Here is a 20,265-nt window from a genome sequence, read left to right as displayed (position 1 = left end):
TCCTGCTCTAGGATTCCTGGAATGAATCTTTTGGATTCACTACGTTGATTCTGAGCTAGACTGACAGATTTGGCGCTGACAACACAGACCGGTACAAGTTCCTGGACTTAACCTGTCTGTTCGTTCCATTCACAGAGCTTTTGCGTGTGCGTCAGGAAGCCATGGCTGCCGTTAGAAGCCCAGGTGGAATGGAGGCCCACGTCCCGACTGCAGGCAGTTCCTCCAGCCAACGACGCAAACAGGGCCTACCCCAGCACAGAGACACACACTTCCCTGAGCGGTAACACATATGCACACACACAATCAAAACTTAATCTTACTGATAGAATATCTTTTACACATTTTAACATCATGTACACTTTTACAGCATACTGTTTTCAGACCATGTCCTAACTATCCTCGACACAAAGTTTCCAGCATCAAGTATTTTTTCTGTCATCACTGAAGCTCAATAGTGCAACAAAATCACAGCCAATCAGAATATATATGATGTTTAATAGAGCATTTAAAATGGTTTGTAACTTCTTTTTTTAAATCATGTACAATTGCCCAATATTAAGCTGGTAGGTTTGGCTTATGGCTTCAAACTCTTTATTGAAGAATTATTTGAAATCCTTATGGAGAAAATGAATGGGAAAAAAATACTTCCAGAATTCCGACTGCTAAAAAAGTGGGCAGTCACTGTTGTGCTTTATATATGTGGTTATATGAAGCAGAAACTATATTTTACTGTGGGTGGAGCTACCAGGTGCAAAGTGACCGAAAAATATTGTTGTCATTTGTCTCTTGTTAAGTCAAATTTAAATAGGAAGAGATATTTATCGCTTGTTGCTTTATCACTTTATCACTGGTATGGTACATATACTATATATATATATATATATATATATATATATATATATATATATATATATATATATATATATCTGTACCATACCACTAGTGCTTTCTTGACTCTAGATTGTGGGGAATGGTAAATGTAAATGGGATCATAGTGTGTCTGTTAGTGTGTGTGAGTTTTTGTTGATAAATGCTCCTCTGCTGAGTGGAAACCTCCGAGGCACATTCTAAGACCACGGATACCGGAAAAATGCTTCACTTTAAAATAACATGAATATTTTACATTAATGATGAAGCCAACATCCGATTCTAATGAATACTGCATGGATGTTGGAGTGGGTGATGTCCCGAAAAAAAAGAAGAGAAAAAAACTGAATTATGCACCAAAATAACAGAAGAGGGAAAAAAGGGAGGGAAAATGGAAGTTGCTGCAAAGGCCATTGAAAGGCTAGAAAATCCACTTAATGGGATGTGCCAGTGGGTATGACCTCTGGGTATGACCTCTTTGCATCCCTGTTCGATTTGATCTTGTCAGGAGGCATTTATAGTGCTCAGGACAGAATGGGTCGCTAGGACAACACACGCTGTTCCCCTCCCTACTACATTCCCCCTCTCCCACAATCTCCCTCCTCCTCTCCTCATCTCAGCAAGGCCACGGCGCTGGCGGCACTCCCCTCCGCCTCCAAACAAAGCCTGCCAGTGGGAGTAGGCAGGTAATTGCTTGTCGATTATTTATGTGGCGCGGGAAGCTGGAGGATCGATAATGGGCCAGCGAGGCAAGGCGGTAGGGAGGAAGTGAATTGGGAGGGGTCACCCCTCGTGGGTGGGGGAACTCTGTTCGGTTCCTGGCCCAGCGCAGCATCATGTCAGCAGCTCAGCGTGTAGTTTTGACCAGCCAGCTCGCGGTAATTAGCCACACAGGACCACTGATGTTAACGAGGCCTGCACACTTCCTAGGTTGTGGGTGAAAGGAGGGAGGGAGGAAAGTATGTTTTTTTCACTTGCTCCTACACTATCATTTTTTTTGTTCATCTGTTCTTTAACCCTTTGTTTTACTGCAATCTTTGTGCTCAGAAAATGTAAAAAAATCTAAAACTTATAATAAGACTTATAGTTATAGTTAGACTTATAGTTCAGACTCTAAATTCTGATTGGAAAGGCCGTGTTCAAAGATGTTGTAAAATAACTAACGCTGCTTCCGAATGTCCATACTTCCCTATTATATACAGTAGTATGCCAATAACAGTATGCCAATGGAGTAGTGTGTCAGAATCCTCAGTATTCATGAAAGCAGTAAGCAAGAAATACCTGGATGATGTACTTTTTCCGGTGAGATTTCGAAGTGCGGATTGACTGAACACTTAACGATCCCATAATCCTCGGGAGACATCACGTTCAAAACGCTGGATTTAAAAGAACGGCGGTGAACCACGAGTCGGGCGGCACTTTTCAACTGTAAAGTTGTTGAAAGTTGTTTCTTGTGCTTAAATGGTGCTTGTTTAACAAAACCTGAGTGGTTGTTCTTCTTACGCCATATATTTGGGTCACAGTTCAGATATTTCTTGAACTATACTACATGGTGGAAGAATTGTTTATCCTATCAGTAATAACAGTAAAGTGTATAATTTCTGTGCCACTAGTGTCACCAACGGAATTAAAAAAAAAAAAACAAGGCTGTTTTCGAAAATCTGTTATTGGTTGGCCAAACACATAATCCTAGCCAAAACTCATGCCATTGGTTGAGCCAATTTTGCTGTGTCAGGCTGGTCGGGAATGTTTTGAAAGCACCACTGATTAAGCTGGAATAGGAGATTAACATTATATTTTAACATTGAAAAATAGGACAATTTAATAATAAATATAACTGTTTATTGAACATTGGTTTATTAAACATTGGAGTCTTTTATTTAAATTGATGTTGACACTGTTTTATGAAAGCAATAAACCACTGGAGTCCAAGTGTTACAGTGATTTTAACAAAGAACAGGAGGGTTTAGGCACTCCGCTTCATGTGATGCCTAAGAACATGCCTTACTTGTGATAAAATCACTGTCATGCACAGCCTTTCATGGCTTATTGCTTTAGCAGCTCATGGGCTGCTTCCCAACAGTGCTGTCCTGGAGGTTTGGATGGGCTATAAGCTTTTAACACTGACTCTTGTCTGACTTCGCTTACCCCTCATAAAGCATAGACAGAGAGCCTGCCTGGCTAAAATAGTGGGCTGAAACCATTCCTCAAGCTCACCTTCTTATTGACTCTTCATAATTGATTATCCGACGCCCATTAGTGGCTATTGTTAAAAACAAATCATTACCAAGATCAATAGTCTTGCAGCCACAGCCAGCTATTTGTCTGGGTTTAAATGGCAGATTGCATTTAGGGAATCTGCAAGGCAGATCCTAATGTGTTTGGCATGTGGGGCAGCGCTAGCAACAGACAGTGGTCTGGGGGGGGGGGGGGGTGGTGAGCAAGAGCCTTATGCATTTTAATGTGCTTCCTGTGCAAATGTGCTCCCGCCTCGAGTCGAGGCGAGGCGGGCGCGGTGTGGCAAGCGGCTAATCCCCCGTGCTTGTCTCATTAAGGGCCATCCTGTCAGCTCCGCTCTGCTCTCTCTCTCTCTCTCTCTCTCTCTCCTCTGGCCAATTCGGAGCTTTGCCTCCGCCTTCACACATGCACACTCCACACTGCCGTTGCTTTCAAGCAGGGAACGACGCCGCTGCCACTCTGACAGGTCGTCACACATGAGCAAACACAAGTGGCGTCGACTTGCCCTACCGCCAGCTATGTTGCAAGACAGCTAGAGAGATTGACAGATAGAGAGAGAGAGAGAGAGAGAGAGAGAGAGACAGGGCAGCGCGGAGAGACGAAGGCAGTGCTCAAAAATGTAGAGGTAATTAAGCCGGTAAACTGAACTGCAGTGAATGTGCCATAAATAAAGGAAGCAAAATTTTAACATGCTTTTTTAAAGCTGCAGTTTGTAATTTTTTCGATGTTAAAGTAATAGTTCACCTACGTATGAAAATTTTGTCATCATTTACTCACCCTCTTAACGATCCAAACCCGTATGACATGGACCACAAAATTAGATGTTAGACAGAATGTTAGCCTCAGTCACTATTCATTTTCATTGTATGGAAAAAAAAAGATGCAATGAAAGTGAATGGTGACTGAGGCTAACAAATTTTGTGTTCCACGTCATACGGGTTTGGAATAACATGAGCGTGAGTAAATGACAACAGAATATTCATTTCTGGGTGAACTATCCCTTTAAAATGCTTCCTACCTAATGCAAAGAGACAACTAAAAGTAAGCGATTCATAAGTTTGAGCGGGCCAGCCACTGGCGCAACATTTACAATACACCAGTTATATTTAATAAATAGACAGTGTGTTAGGTCATGTAAAGCCTCAAACATTGTTCTTTTATCTAGGAAAGTTCATAGCAGTGCTGTGAGTTTGGGGCGAGATTATCTGTTTGTCCAAACTGTGGTAGATGGAGGGAGTGTTTGAGAAACCTGTTTGGACACGGTCATTATCGCAATTTTGTTTGGTGCCGCTAGTAGTGCATAAATTACACACTGTAGCTTTTAATTAGGGCTATTGACTTAATGCGTTAATTTAGTGTGATTAAGTATATGAAAAATAATGTGTTAAATTTACCACAATTAATCATGCTCCCAATGCGTACGTAAAATTTAGTAATTTAGCGAAAGGCAGCACAGCCTTCCACAGATGCACTTTTGCACTTAAAGACAGCTTGACCAAGCACAACAAATACAGTGATCTCGAGGTGTGTTTTTCAACGTTTCAGACTACATTTAACTTGACACAGCATTCTAAAAACACAGCCGTATGACTAGAGATGCTGAAAACTAGTGAAACCCCATGCAACCAAAGTGAGATGCTCCGAAAGTGCCCATCTGACCGAGTACATAGATCTACAATTAAAAATAGCTCAGATGGAAGTAGGCAAACAATGGGGTTTTGTAATCAATGACATGGAAATAAAACAAACAATATTTTGACTTTTAAGCCACTTTTTGTATTGTAGAAATGCTTAGTCTGGTGCCACACTATATATACAGTATATGATGTAATGTATGTGAATTATCTTAAAGGTGCACTCAGTAATTATTTCCTCAAAAAAGTTTAAAGACAAAAGTTACTGGGTGCAGCTTTAATTATAATAATAATTATTTATCACTGTATATTTATCATTATTTTTAATATTATATACTAAATTATCTATATTTGGGGGCCCTTCTCAGTAAATATTGATATATATATATATATATATATATATATATATATATGAGATTAATCACGATTAATTATTTGGCACATCATGTAATTAATTAAATGTAATAAATTTAATTGAATGTTTAGTTTTTAATATTTTTTAATGAAAATAGATGTTTAAATACAATTATAGACTCTGCCCTGCACTGTATTTCCCTATTTTTCCTTGTTTTCTCTGTTGGCCCCAGTTTTCTCTTTCTGTGGGCTTAAGACCCAGAATGAAACAGTTAATGCTTGCCTCATTCCAAAATTGCTTCCTATAAAAGGAGAAGCACGTCTGCCGGGCACGTCTCCCCATGATTACAGCTAATTACCATCGAGCAGACGCCTCGCGGCCCCAGTCATGCAGCTTTAATTGACCGTTATTCATCTGTGGGCCGCGCAGGGCGGCGCAGAGTTTGGCAGGCCTGGCCAGTGCCGCCCGGGCTAATTGTAAGGCCTGAGGGATTAGGCCAGGTGATTACACACTTCACAGTGTAATTACATAAGCATGGCTGGGCTGCCGGCCCGACTCCTGGCCCCAAGGTCACACGCTGCCTTCTTCCAGATTAATTGGGAGCTGCCACAGAAGTGCGAGGCACCGGTGGAAAGCGGTTATACGATTAGCATTAACATTTCAACAGCGGCACAATCGATCGATGACCCCCACCCCGAGCACCCCCAGCCCTTCATGTCTCTCCCCACCTTTCCCCCCAACACACACTCTTTCCATTTCTCTCCCTTTATCTTTAGATTTTTCCTTTCTTTTTGTTCAAGGATGAACACACACAAGGGCTATTTAGTTTAGAAATGATGTAAAACACATCACACACATGTGATTTAGAGCACAGCAAAATATGGCTGAATGAACAAATCATTCAGACTTGTTTTTTGAACCAGATAAACTGATACATTGAAAAAATCTGACTCAAAAGAATGATTTGTTCACAAATCAGATAGCTCTACTTTTCTCATGAACACACCAATGAGAGCTACAGCGGATGTCAAGATTTTCAGTGAATAACAACCTAAATTTAAATCGGTTTCTCAGACTAAGCTATTGTATGGTTTCAAAAGACTTGGAATATAACACATGTAGGCTGCTTTTGTGATACTTCTGCATCCTTTTGAAGCTTGAAAGCTCCAGTCCACATTCTTTGTAATTGCAAGGAGTAGAGCGACCATTACATTCTTTAGAATGTCTCCTTTTGCGTTCCACAGAAGATCGTAAGTCATTTGGGTTTGGAATGACAATAGGGTGAGTAAATGATGACAGAATTTAAAACTATCATTTTAAAAAGACACTGAAGATCTTAGGTGCTACACTGCTGCCTGGATTTCAACACCTAACCTCTAGTATTTGACTCTCCCTGCTCCTTTCCTCACAGCAACCTGGAGAGCATGTCTTAGTATTTTTCCCTCTATCCTTTTCCCTGCTTACCCCCTCCTCTCATTTTCCTTCTCCCCCGCCAGGGCTCAATAAAGGCAGTCGCTGTATTGTATGCGAACAGCCTGTGTTCTCTGCCTGTACAAAAGGAGAAAAATATAATTGAGGCTACGTGACACGCCACCTTTTTATTGGCAGAATACGGCGGAGAGAGACAGGAGGGGGGTGGGGGTGAATTGGGGTGGAAGAGGAAGGACTGTGTTAATTAGTGGGTGCTTCAGCCTGTAGCCCGGCGAGGCTGGGGGCCGCCCCAGCTGTCGGAGTATGACATGCTCTTATTGTGCATTCAGGCCTCATTACCAGAGTGGCAGGGCCACAGAGCGAGGGAGAGCAAGAGGGAGGGAGAGCGGGAGCGAGAGAGAGGAGTTGATGGTGGAGGTGGAGGGGGGAGGCCCAGGATACAAACAGTGCTGCTGTCCGCTGCGTGACAGGACTGATGAGGGGCTACAGTGGCTTGTATACACTGGAGAGAGTGATAAAAAAATAACATGTGGAAGGGAACATAGCATTACCATAACACCACATAACTGTACCAGACTGTGCACAACCTGTATCGTTACCAAAGGCAAAACACAGTAACTATACATTTTGATTATGATCTGTCCTAGATGGGTTTGGCTCAACTATAATCAGATTCAGAGAAAACAGTGAGTAAAAATGGCAGTGAATACAAAAATCTACTTTATAACCAAAAAACTTTTAAGCCATTTTTCTCAGTTTCAGTGCTGGCGTAATTGCTGTGCTTTACCTTTGTAGGGCACCATATGAGATTATACAACCCCAATTCTGAAAAAGTTGAGACAGTATGAAAAATGCTAATAAAAACAAAAAGAAGTGATTTGTAAATTATATTCACCCTTTGCCATATTGAAAGCACTACGACAACACATTATATTATGTTTTTTTCTTGTGAATTTCATTGTTTTTTTTTTAAATGTACAGTAATTTCAAATCAGATGATTGCAACATGCTCCAAAAAAGTTGGGACAGTAGAGTGTTTACCACTGTGAAACATCACCATTTCTTCTAATAACATTTATTAAGCATTTAGGCTCTGAAGACACAAGTTTGTTAAGTTTAGAATTTCCCCCCAGTCATCCATTATATAGGTCTTTAGCTGCACAATTGTATGGGGTCTTCGTTGCCATATGATGTGCTTTATAATGCACCACACATTCTGAATTAGAGACAGGTCAGGCCATTCTAGCACCCACACTCTCTGCTTACACAGCCATGCACTTGTAATGCATGTGCAGTATGTGGTTTGAAGTTGTCCTGCTGGAAATGCAGGGACATCCCTGGAAAAGACAGTGCTGGATGGCAGTATATGTTCCTCCAAAATTTTTACATATCTGTCTGCATTCATGGTGTTCTCACAGATGTGCGAGTTACCCATGCCATGGGCACTGACACACCCCTGGCCCATACAAACACTGGCTTTTTGGCCTGACGCTAATAACAGCTTGGATGGCCCTTTTCCTCTTTGGCCTGGAGAACATGACGGCTGAGTTTTTCAAAAAACTTTTTGAAATGTGGACTCTTAAGACCAGTCAGTTCCACTGTTCTACTTTCCTTTTAAAATGAGACCGAGCCCAGAGAAGTCGTGTGAAGTCGGCAAGTGGTGTTGACTAACAAAGGTTTACTAAAGTTATCCCAAGCCCATGTTCATGATATCCATTACAGATGAATGCCGTTTAAGACAGTGATGTCTGAGGGATCAGAGATCACGTGCATTCAGAAATGGTTTTCGTCTTGCCCTTTACGCACTGAGATTTGGACAGATTCCTTGAATCTTTTAAATATATTGTGCACTGTAGAGACTGTACAAAATGCCCATAATTACTGCTAAGCCACATAACCATACAAGACTGTACAGTAAATGGGGAGTAAAATGGTTAGTGAATGCCATTTTATGATGACTTTTAGCAGGTTGCCAAAGATACACATCCAGTTCCAACAGTATTCAAACACTGAATACGGTTGCAGTGCTATTGATAGAAGATGTCGATGTGCGAACGGTAGAAAAACAGTAGCAGTTGGTTAATAATGGTGTTTTTGTGTGTACACAGAGACATCTCGCACCCTCCTCCATTGCTCTCCCCGCAGAATGCTCCTCACATCGCTCTTGGACCTCACCTGCGTCCCCCGTTCATGGGCATGCCTTCTGCCCTCTGCCAAGCCCCAGGTAAGCTTTACCTCTGCCAGATAACACACCCTCATATTAAATTCAAACTTTCTTAAGCTAGGAGTTTATGTAAAGGACTATGGGTTATTTTCCACAAATACGCACGTTCAAGAAAAGGCTCTAAAATCAATACTGGTTTACAGTAGATATTTGGAGCATACAGTAGCCCAAAAAAGTATTTGGACACTTTTGAACACTTAAGTAACTCTTAAAAATGTCTGAATGGCATTTGTTAACTAAATTTCAAAGAAAGTGGCATCTGCAAACAAATGATGATTCTAGAGCAGGGGTCTTCAACCATTTTCAGGCCAAGGACCCCTTGGTTGGTAGAAAGATGGAGCCGGGACTCCCGTTACATATTGTATAAAATTGAGTGTTTTGTTTTATGCCTATAAAAACTAGTACGGTAGGCTACCATATTATTGTATATACATACTTCATTATGTTTACATTGCAAAGCCATTGAAATAATCATTAAATACTGCCCTGCTGAAAAGACCACCCAGCCTGGTCATAGCTGGTCATGCTGGTTTTAGCTGGTTTCCAAGCCTGACCAGCTAAAATGTGTTCAAAACTCCTCTGAAACCAGCTAACTGACCAGCCTGTCTAGGCTGGGCAGCCAGCTAAAACCAGCCAATCAGCTTAGGCTGGTTTTAGCTGGTCTTTTCAGCAGGGTGTATAACAGGGGTCTGCAACATTTTTGACATGCAGTGACATTTTTAATTTCCCTTGTTAATCCCTGTACCAAACCTTCTCCAAAAAAGAAAAAAAGACAAACAGATAGTTAGACAGACAGACAGACCCTGTCCATGCAGAATAAAACAACTTTTATAAGGTTACTAAAATGGAGTCTTCATCTCATTTGAGTGGTCGATTTTATACCTATATTTCAAAATTACAGTTCATTTCATGGAGTAAAAATTTGTAATGAAGAAAACAATGAGTGAGTGCACCTTTAATTATACTGATTTGGGAGTCACTGTCTTGTGTGTGTGGAACATTAAGGTCTTGTATGCCAGCTTGATAATCTCAGCGGTAAATTTACACCAGGCAAGTGAGCTGTTGTTCTGAAAACAAAAAGTAACTAATAATAAAAGAAACTGTAGGCTGTCATCTGCTCATCCGCACAGCGCGACCAACGCAAACAGACACGTTTACTCACGCGAGTCTCCACTGCAGCGCCGCTGAACTTGATGTGCGTAATGCTTTGAGCGGCTGGTGATGAGCAGTGGTTGCGTAAATGGTTTGTCCGCAATGCGCGTTTCTGCTGACTAGCGCAGTTTAGTCACACTTTAAGATTTGGCACGCAGGTGCAAGGGACTTGTCGATAACATGTGGATGGATTAAAATACATATTCCTCTCTCACACTATTGTCCGCGTGCGAGTGAGTGATTATTACAAATGCCAATGGTGGATCAAACAGAAATTTGCGGACCCCCTGCGATACCACAAACCCCCTGTTGAAGACCCTTGTTCTAGAGCTTTTCTCACAACTCTCTTTTCTTAGCCATTTCATTTTCAATCACTTTTAACCAACTGTTGTCAGTGTGATTTTGAGTGGAAGTCAGTTCCCCTTAAGTTCACTGTGTTACCAATGATGTAGTTTATACATTAATTTTAGACATTAGGGCTGGGTAAAAATAGCGATTTTCCGATGCATCACGATCTTCGTTTTAACGATCTACAGTGCGAGTAAATCACTCACATATGCGACCAAATCTCATGCTATATGACTAAAAATGTCTTTGATTAGCCATTGGCTGGTAAATGTTCAGATTGCACTCACCAGTGATTGAGTAGTATAGTGGAGAAGTCATTAGCACTGAGGTCCTTTTTACTGCATGTTGAGAGTAAAAGTTTGGTTAAACTCGTTCTGTGTGTCCAAAGAAGAGATCCACGGATCCATTTGTCATTGAATATATCTTTTAATACCCCCCCTTTTTTTTTTTTTTTTACAGTCAGTTGTTGATTAAATACAACAACAACAAAATAAAAAAAGAGAAACATTTAATTCTAATCACACATGGATGCACTACAGAAACCATGCACATCCTCTCGCTCACTGGCTGAAAGTCTTAAAGAGACAGTGCCGATTTAGCACATGTTCTACATATCAATGTAAATACTACTAAAAGCACAAATTATGTAAGTAAACAATAAACATAGCAAAAATATATATGCAAAATAATATATGCAATTTCAAGACATTAATTAATTAATGGAATAGACTGAATTTGAACATATTTCGAAAGCTAAAAAGTGACCAATTTGTTGAAAAACTCATGATAAAATATAATTTGTAAAATTAGTATTTTCAAATTGTACCTAGAAGGGGTCCCTAGAAGATTCCTTTATAATTAAGAGTATTAGCTGAGAGAAAATGTCTTTCATATGTTATCAAAATGGACATTGTAACAGAAATATACCCAATCGAATCGAAAGCTTGTGAATCGAATCAGGAATCTGTATCAATACCCAGCTCTAATAGACATTAGATGTTTTTGTGCTATATATATTTAAAATAGATGCCACATGGTTTATCCAAAGCGACTTACAAAATGAGGAAGGATACAACATAAGAGATTCACCTTAAGGAGACAATAACATGAAAAGTGCTGCAATACAAAATTTTAATTGTATTAGAAAAGTACAAGCCAAGACAGAGATTAGAGTGCAAACAATAATTTTTTTATTTTTATTATGTATTTAGAAGCTTAGCTTATCTGTGTATTTATTTTTAAAGTATAGTTTTATTATTTTGTATGAATATGTAAAATATCCCTGTCCTGCAAGATGGAATGTTCTCTCTGTGTTTTGTCCTTTAGGCTATGGTTTCCTGCAGCCTGCTCAGGCAGAGATGTTTGCACGTCAACAAGAGATTCTTCGTAAACAGAACCTTGCTAGGTAATGAATTATTACAGAATCGCGCCATGGAAAACCTGAAAATATCAAGGAATTTTAAAATTTCAGGCCTGGAATTGTCATTGGAAATTCAAAGAAAATTCTATTGAGAGTATTTGTTTTTTCTAGTTTTCTTAGTTCTAAACCATTTAATCAGCTAGAAATAGCTTTTTTATTAATGTAATATAAAACTATTTTTAAAAAACCTCAACCAGTAATCACAAGTCATGGAAATTCATTGGTCAAAAGGTGTGGGAACACTGGATTGATGATGCACACAAACACTGTGATCTGGTTCATGATATTATGCAGTAGTTAAAAGCTTTTCTTAGGAAAAATGTATTTTCAAGTGGCATAGTGCCTCTCTGATCGCAATTTTTTCCTCCAGATTGGAAATGTCTGCTGAGTTGTTGAGGCAGAAGGAGTTAGAGAACCTCCACAGGCAGCGACTGATTTCTGACCCGCTGGGCCTGCATCCCGGGCTCCCAGCTGAACACCCTGCCCTGCGCAGCCTGCAGGAAATCCCAGAAGGCCACCCGCTCCGAGAGGAGCTAAATCGCCGCAACGCCATGCTGGTTTTACGCCACAACAACACCCCGTTACTCTCCCTCAACCACCAGGGGGCAGCAGCGGGCACTTCCTCTAAAGACCTCAGCAACAGGAAGAGCCTGAGGAAAGGAGGACCACTCAGGGGGGACCAACAAGAGAATAAAGAGATGGAGGGATGTACACGGGACGAAGACAACGAGGGACAGGACGAGGACATGAAATACTCTGAGAATGATGCAGAGGTTGAAGACAGGCCAGAGAGGTCTTCCAAAGCAGATGGACATGGTCTCAGTTCAGATGTGTGCCAAGGCAAGGATGTGACCAAGTCTAATGAAGGGGTGAAAGAATTGGGAGAGGGGTCGGGCAGGCTCAGTGCCCCTTGTAGCTCCACTGGGCCTGAGTCACCAACCCACCACCTCTTCACATCAGGAATGAGCAAGAGTGAGGCCAAGTACCTGCCACCAGGAACTATGCCACCCCTGCCCGGACAGACACTGCCCTTCACCTTTCCATACACCAGCCCTTACTTTCACACTGGTGAGTTTACAGCTCTATAATGTTCACGATAAGTTAAAATCCCATCCAATGAGAGAAACTGGCTATGTCTGAAACCCAAGGCAGCTGCCTGAGCGCCTCACTGCCCAGTCAGTCACTGGCTTAACAGGCAGCGTTTTATTTATGAAGTTATGGCCCAAAGTTTCAGGCTGACTTCCAAGCAGGGCTAGGCGATATGGCCAAAAATATTATCACAATATTTTTTTTCATATCGTTCGATATCTGTATTTATCAAGATATGCATTTCACACCATTAATGGGGAAGAAAATGCATTCCACATGTTTGTTAGACCTCAAGATTAAATGTAAACATAACTTGTTTGTTTACAAGTAAACTCCACAGGGTAAACAACCTTTTAATTTGAAGTTCAAGAAGTATACTCAGTTTAGGATTTAATCCTACATAAGTGTTTGACATCTTTTCGCCACAATTTTATCGACTTCAGTGAGCGTTTGACTCCTCATGGCCATTCATTTTTAAGTTTCCAAAAATGTTCTTCCTGCTTTCAGCCCGACGCGTGTCAGCTAAGTAACCCGTACCTGACGTGTATGCTGAAGTCTTAAAGTAATTAAGTCCGCTGAAAGACTTTTTCGCCTGTATCAAATAATTAATGGATGTCACAGCGCTATAGATCATGAAAAAACGTTTAACTAAATAGAACATAAATAAACAGCAATGGTGTTGATGTCAGAGTTGCTGTTGTGTTCAGTCAACAACTGTATTGCATTGTCAGGGTAGTCTTGTTCGGTACACAACGATATCATATTAGCGGGATAGCTAGCTAGCTGCGATTCAGTTAGCTAGTTGTGTGTATAACTGCCAAACTGCTTGTGTTTTTAGGGACACGCACCTGAATGCCTAAATGTAGAACATAGGCTAAATATATAGAATATTACTCAAGTCTATCATTGATATCAAGGATTTTTTTATTCTAAATATAGAGCTTGTTATATCACCGAGCCCTATTTCCAAGGCACTATAACTTCATGTCTAATTTTCTAAAACAAATTCAAGTGAGCTTTAGAGATGCCCAAGCAGTATTTAGTTACTAAAATGCCTTTTTCTTGGCTAAAAAAAAAAAAAAAAAAAAAAAAAAAGGAAAAGGAATGGGCCATTTTTATTCTTTCAACCAAATGCTGAACCACACACATTATTGTGAGATACCATAGGCATCTAGGGTGCCTTAAAAACAGCCAGATGTAGGCATCTTAATAGACAGGATGTTATGCAAACAACCTTTTTGACGTTCATCCTTCGGATACTGCCCGTTAAGGCAACATTTTCGGCTTTCAGACACAGCCACTGTCTCAAACTTTATTTTAGAGGCATTCATTTCCATATGTATCTTTCCTCCAATGCCAGCTCTGCAACTTTACTTTAAAAAACACATACACTCAGTGCAACCATAAGCCTGTTCTTCAACAAATTGTAAAGGTATCTGGAGCTTAAATAGTATTCATTGTCCTTAGAGAGAGAGAGAGAGAGAGAGAGAGAGTGTGAGTGAGAGAGTGTGTGTGTGTGTGTGTGTGTGTGTGAGACAAACAGCCCAAAAAAGCAAGCCCAGAGCACATTTTAATGGAAAATGAGCCTACTAATGAGGAAGTGACCAACTCAGAGAGAGGCTGGATAAACCCTCCACAGGCATTTCAGTTAAACCTAAACATACACACCACATACAAAAACATGTTGGCTTTCACATGCAAATGGACCAATATACCAGATGTTCTAGAAAAGTCCTATCATTTTTACTCACCCTCATGTTTTTGAACATAATAAAAAGGTTTTTACCAGAATGTCCAGGCTTCTCTTTTCTATAAAAATGTACGTCTATGGCGATAACAGCTGTCAAGCTCCAAGAAAGTACCATAAAACACCATAGAAGTGTTCCATACGACTCGTGTTATATCCCAAGTCTTCTGAAGCCATATGATTTATGCTGTCATTTTTATTTGTATAGCACTTTTCACAACACGTTGTTTCAAAGCAGCTGTACAGAAAATAATGCTGTAACAAAATTATGTGACAAACAGATCAAAATTGTATTATTCACTGAAAATCTTGCCTTTCGCATGTTCAAATCTGGTATGTTCATGATACACACAAGCACTTCTTTCTTTGCATACAGCCACACAACACAAGCACAGCAAACTCAGAAGGGGTAGAAGAAGCAGGAGAAGATGATATCATGAACACTTCATGTTTGAAGTTTGGAACCGTGAAGGATATTTGAGATCTAGTGCTGAAGGCAAGATTTTCAATGAATAGTCAAACTTATATTTAAAAAGAGCAGCCTGAACATTTTCACTAAATATCTTATATTTAGTGTTGCACAGAAACAACTTGCATTGTGAACAACATGAGAGTGAGTAAATGATGACAAAATGTAAATTTTTGGGTGAACATCCCTTTTTAGAGGGATAAGACTTATCCCTTAAAAAAATACAATATATATCAACATATCAGAGAAGCACATAAGGTTTAACACTTCATTAATATCTAGTTATATTAGGTGAATAACTTATGTTTTTGTCCCCACCCATCTCAGATGAGTTTGAGCAACCTTAGCCATCTGAAACTCATTACCTGCAGTGTCTCTCTCCAGCTGAGACCTCCCCCAGGAAAGAGCCCTGCCGCTGACCTTTACTAAACTCTGTAATATGCAGGGTTAAAAACAGAGCGCTGTGTAGGCACAAGCGGGGACAGGGGGCTTTCTGTCTCTAATGATTTCTGTTTCCTCTCGGCCCGCCGGGCCCACAGGCGCCATGGGAGGTCTTTTTGTGGATGGAGAAGAGGCAGGGGCAGCCGAGGACATCAGCAAGTGGAGTGTGGAGGAGGTGTGCAGCTTCATCAGCAGCCTAGCAGGCTGTGGGGAGTACACACAGGTGAGGACAAGAGCAGGAGCAGAGCGTTGGATGCCTCCACTCCTCTCCCCTGCCTTCAACAGGGGATATTGGAGATTTACAGCACAGAACGAAGATCACAAGTGCTGCAAATTTGTAGATGACATTTGACTGAAATAGCTTGCTTTAGTTTTTTTATAGTGTTCTTTAAAAAGTTAGAAGGCCGCTCTGCGCTGCTCTTATCTTTCTCACTCACAGCTCTGTCGTCTCACACATTGCACCACACTGGATTAGAGTCTGTCGCATGCTCAGTGCATCACCTAAACCCCACCGTCGACTGCAGCACACCACATTTCAGTGCTGTGTGTGCATGAGCCTCCCCATGGATTGAGAGTTGTGTGAATTGTGTTAACATAGAGTGAATTGGTTCATGAACGTCAGCTGAGGTCAGATCGTCTCTTCCAGGTGTTCAGAGAGCAGGCCATTGACGGTGAGACTCTTCCATTGCTGACAGAAGACCACCTACTCAACAACATGGGTTTGAAACTGGGGCCTGCACTCAAGATCCGCTCTCAGGTAAATAAATGACCTGTTACACAAAACTCATGACCCTGTTTACACCTGGTATTAAGATTTGTTTCGGGTTATCCGATCACAAGTGGACAGCGCTAAATACAGGTATAAATGGAGTCCAAAATGTTGTTATCTAATCACTCAAACCACATGCAATATTACGCAGCATGTAGTATAAATGGTAATTCATCTTGATGCGTCCAGACGCCTGTCAATCAACCACTGCTCTAAAACAAGGGTTGTAAGTTTGTTCAGGCTTAAAACAAGAATACACATCCGATCTGGAAAAAATAAACCAAAGAAAGAAAAAAAAAACTTTGTCTTGTGCATTTAATTTTAACACTCTTGCTAGTTTCATTTTTTTTACTTACAATGTACTGGATATAGTACATAACAGCAAAGGAGATTTGTCTTTTTTTTTTTTTTTTCTGAAAGTCATGAAAATTCTGTATTGTGTTTAATAGAATTCTGTGGTGGAAATGACATTGATGGAAATTACATTTTTTAAGTTTTTTCAATAAAAAGGCAGACTCCTCTGTCTTGATAAGACTAATTTAACAGTTAATATTTTATATATCCTACATACATAAAATTAAATAATATTTTCACACTTTTTGCATAATTCGGCAAAATTACAACCAATAATAATACTCTGCTCACTTTGTTTTCTTCAAACATCACTTATCTCATATTTCATCTTAAGCATGCTCTTCATTGGCACTTTTATTTTAAACTTAGGTAACAAGTACACAGTTTAAACTAAGGTGACCTTAATTTAAAAACAACAAAAAAGTTAGTTATAATAAATATCTGATAGTTTTAATAAAAATGAACCTCTGGAACATAAAAATTGCCCGAAGTTGAAGCAACACTCACATATGCAGTGGCACAGATCATGTGAAGCAAACAAATATAAAGAATTCTGCCTGAAACATTCTAGTATAACTGGGATTAAAATTCTAGTACGATTGGAAGAAATGGTGCGGCAATTTTTTCGTGCTTTATCATGAATACATGGTAACACACTAATATAGTGACCTTCCCATTGACATTTGATCACAAGTGGTCACAGGAGACACACATTACTACAAGGTGTATCAGCTGACAGTGATTGGATCACCCAAGATAGATCTTAATAACAGAGGTAGAGGCAAATACAGCCTAGAGTCTCCAAATACAGTTCTCACAGTAACTGCATACTTTAGTTTTGCTTTAGTTGCGTAATCACTTTTTGTTATTAATTTATCTGAGCAGACTTGAAAGCAATCCAAAAACATTCATGTTGTATCATTAGTACTCTACATCCTTGTGCACTTCCTGTTGAATGTGTGGTTAGAAATAACGCTGGCATGTGGCTGCTTTCCTCAGGTGGCGCGACGTATTGGCAGAATATTCTACATGACCAGCTTCCCGCTGGCCCTCCCGCTGCCGCCATCTGCTCTGCGCTCCACAGACAGAGACCCCCTGCCCGCAGAGACCCGCCCTCCTTCCACCGGCAGCACTTCCTTGCCATTCAGTGTGCCCCCTCTCGCCTGCCGCGCCTCCCCCAAGCAGGAGAACGGAAACTCCTCCACAGCGGGAGCCTACGACTCCACTAAACCTCCCTCATAGAGTTGGCCATTAAAACTCTTGACTGCTTCTCCATATGGTAGAGGCAGTGCTCCAAGGAGGAGGTAAAGACAGAGAAAGGGCATGAAGGGGGCCCTCTCTGATCTATTCTTTCCTTCCTATTACCCCCTCCCCCCCACCATATACCCCTCCAAAAATAAAAAGCAAGCTTAAGGACCTTTACGCAGAGGCACTTAATCGTTTTAGGAAAAGTGTGGAGAAATGTGCAGAATGAAGAGAGACAGTGATGAAACAATGCAGGCTGAAACAGCTCCACCCTTCGCAATGGCTTAGAGAAAGCTAAAAAATCCAAAGATGTGCAAATAGGGACAAGAAAGGAAGTTTTAAGAGTGTGCGAGAGGACAATGCAAGTAGACAGCTGCTGTCAAACGGCGTGCCAGAATTCAGCTATGTGCAAGGTCAAAATGGACACGGTTGGAAAGCATCCTTAGCTGATGTGAGCTCTTGTGGTACCCAACAGAACTTGGAAAGGGACATTCTAACATTTCAAATTCTCTGGAGTTGGTTTAGCTTTGAGAGACTAAACCATCAAAAGAGGAGTCAGTACAAACAGGATGGAACTCATTTGCAGTTTTAACCAGTGCAACTATGCATTCCACAGTCCAAAACCAAAGATTGGATGGATGTGGAATTTTTAATGGAGATCAAGCTTTGATTTTGCCAGTGATGAAAAAAGGTACACTGATACAGGGAGGTGGATTCGGAAATGACCTCAAGAGATGTGGAAAGCACTTAAACTTCATGTGACCAAATGCCATGAGCCAAAGCAATGGCCCAACCGCTCACCTGACGAATGTCTGGGCCCCATTTTACTTTCACTACTGCGTAAAAGAAAAATTGAGGATGGATGTACCGGTATGCCCGTCCCAATGCCAGTCCACAGATGGAGGTCACAATTACTACTGTGGGAATTGTTATCCTGAATTGTACAGAAACTTGCTCAAGATGAAAATATACTGAAGATGAAATTAGTGGTACATTTCATTAATTGTAGTTGCACGAGTTTAAATCTTTATTACTGACAAAATGTGACCGGCTGACTTGGTGGCACTTTTTGTTCGACATTTTCTGTTTGCTGTGTACTCCAGTTGTAATAATCATGAGCCCCACTCTTAAATGTCACTTCAGCATATAAATGAGGAAAAAAGTAATATTTATAGGAATTTCTGTTCGAGCAACAAAATGTAATTAAATTGCCCTTAAATTGAACCCAAAGAACAATACTTTTCTCTTTGTTGCAGGGAAATAGAAGGCACAAAGCTCTATATGCAAATCCTTGAAATTGTTTGTTTTTAAATATGTAAGCAATTAATTAAAATTGTCTCTAGATTTCCCATCAATGTTTTGTCTTCATCCTATTTTTCTATTCTCCATGGGGCGAAATAAATCCTATTGAAAACTTTCAGATGCTTTCCCCTCGTTTTTCTTTGGATGATGTTTATTTCCAAACTCCTCCACAATAGGGCAGGGAGTGGTTGCCCCAGTGGACGGGAAAGGCAGGGTTCAGGTCAACAACAGCTGTCAGAGCGTCAGGTTCAGTCGCAGGCCAGGGCCCCTGTGGCCTCTGTCTCTCACCTAACCCGAAAAACAACTGACTCTCAGGGACCATCCACCCTATAAAAAAAAAAAAAAAAACTCTTTTACTGCACCCTGTGACTGCCAGCACCAGGTGCTGTGTGTGATAGACTGTGCACAGAGTGATAGACGAGTAAACCTTTTACCCAGTCACAGACTCTGGCATGATGCATGCTGCAGCTCTAGTGGAAACAGAGTTTCTTCTAATGCAGCCCAGCTGACGTTCACTCATGGTGGCCTGAATTTAACTTCGCCTGGAGTTCTGTAAACCTCCTAAAGCTGGAAGCTAGTATGGAAAGAACGAAACAGAATACACGTCAAAATATGAGTGCACTCACACTGCCATTATGCAACAGAGAAAATGCTAAAGCAATAAACAACAGCTGTTGCACTAGGCAAGAAGACCCAGTTGTGAGCCCAACACAGGATGATTTTTAAAATTTAGTAATAACAGAGAGAGTCTTTTTCTACCATGAAATCAACAGTAAAATCTGCTGGTAGTGAAATATTTACCTCGGCCACTGATATTAATAATGCCTTTAAAGAATTCTATCTTGATCATTACATTTCCACATCTTCGTATACTGATGAGGATATTAGAAACTTTGTGGAACCATTAGAACTTCCTAAACTGACGACTGATCAAAAAAATTATCTTGATTCTGAGATAACCTTGGAGGAGCTTGGCAAGGTAATTAAGGCCTTGCCTACAGGAAAGGCTCCGGGGCCAGACGGCTTTGCCGCTGAATTTTTTAGATCATATGATACAGAACTGGCTCCACTTTTGCTAGAAGTTTATACAGAATCATTAAAGAATGGTAAGCTGGGGGCTTGGGTAGCTCAGCGAGTAAAGACACTGACTACCACCCCTGGAGTCGTGAGTTCGAATCCA

At 40.7% G+C, this 20,265-nt stretch overlaps 1 protein-coding gene across 4 annotated transcripts in view; it reads left to right on the top strand.

The window, feature by feature from the left end:
• The window catches only part of samd11 (sterile alpha motif domain containing 11), a 124,293-nt gene extending 105,090 nt beyond the window's left edge, over positions 1-19,203 (top strand). For 3 of the 4 annotated variants that reach the window (XM_051662997.1, XM_051663000.1, XM_051662999.1), the window contains exons 8-14: positions 136-280; positions 8,634-8,749; positions 11,576-11,654; positions 12,040-12,737; positions 15,514-15,638; positions 16,062-16,172; positions 17,538-19,203. In XM_051662997.1, the coding sequence (XP_051518957.1) occupies positions 136-280; positions 8,634-8,749; positions 11,576-11,654; positions 12,040-12,737; positions 15,514-15,638; positions 16,062-16,172; positions 17,538-17,780 (1,517 nt within the window). In that variant the 3' untranslated portion in view covers positions 17,781-19,203. The remainder of the gene's footprint in view (positions 1-135; positions 281-8,633; positions 8,750-11,575; positions 11,655-12,039; positions 12,738-15,513; positions 15,639-16,061; positions 16,173-17,537) is intronic. The other variant, XM_051662998.1, reaches the window with a different exon arrangement.
• The last annotated feature ends 1,062 nt before the right edge of the window (positions 19,204-20,265 follow it).

This window comes from Myxocyprinus asiaticus, chromosome 29 (genome assembly GCF_019703515.2).
Source record: "Myxocyprinus asiaticus isolate MX2 ecotype Aquarium Trade chromosome 29, UBuf_Myxa_2, whole genome shotgun sequence".
NCBI classification, from domain to species: domain Eukaryota; kingdom Metazoa; phylum Chordata; class Actinopteri; order Cypriniformes; family Catostomidae; genus Myxocyprinus; species Myxocyprinus asiaticus.
The sequence above is the reverse complement of the archived record's forward strand: the minus strand, read 5'-3'. Positions and strand labels throughout refer to the sequence as shown.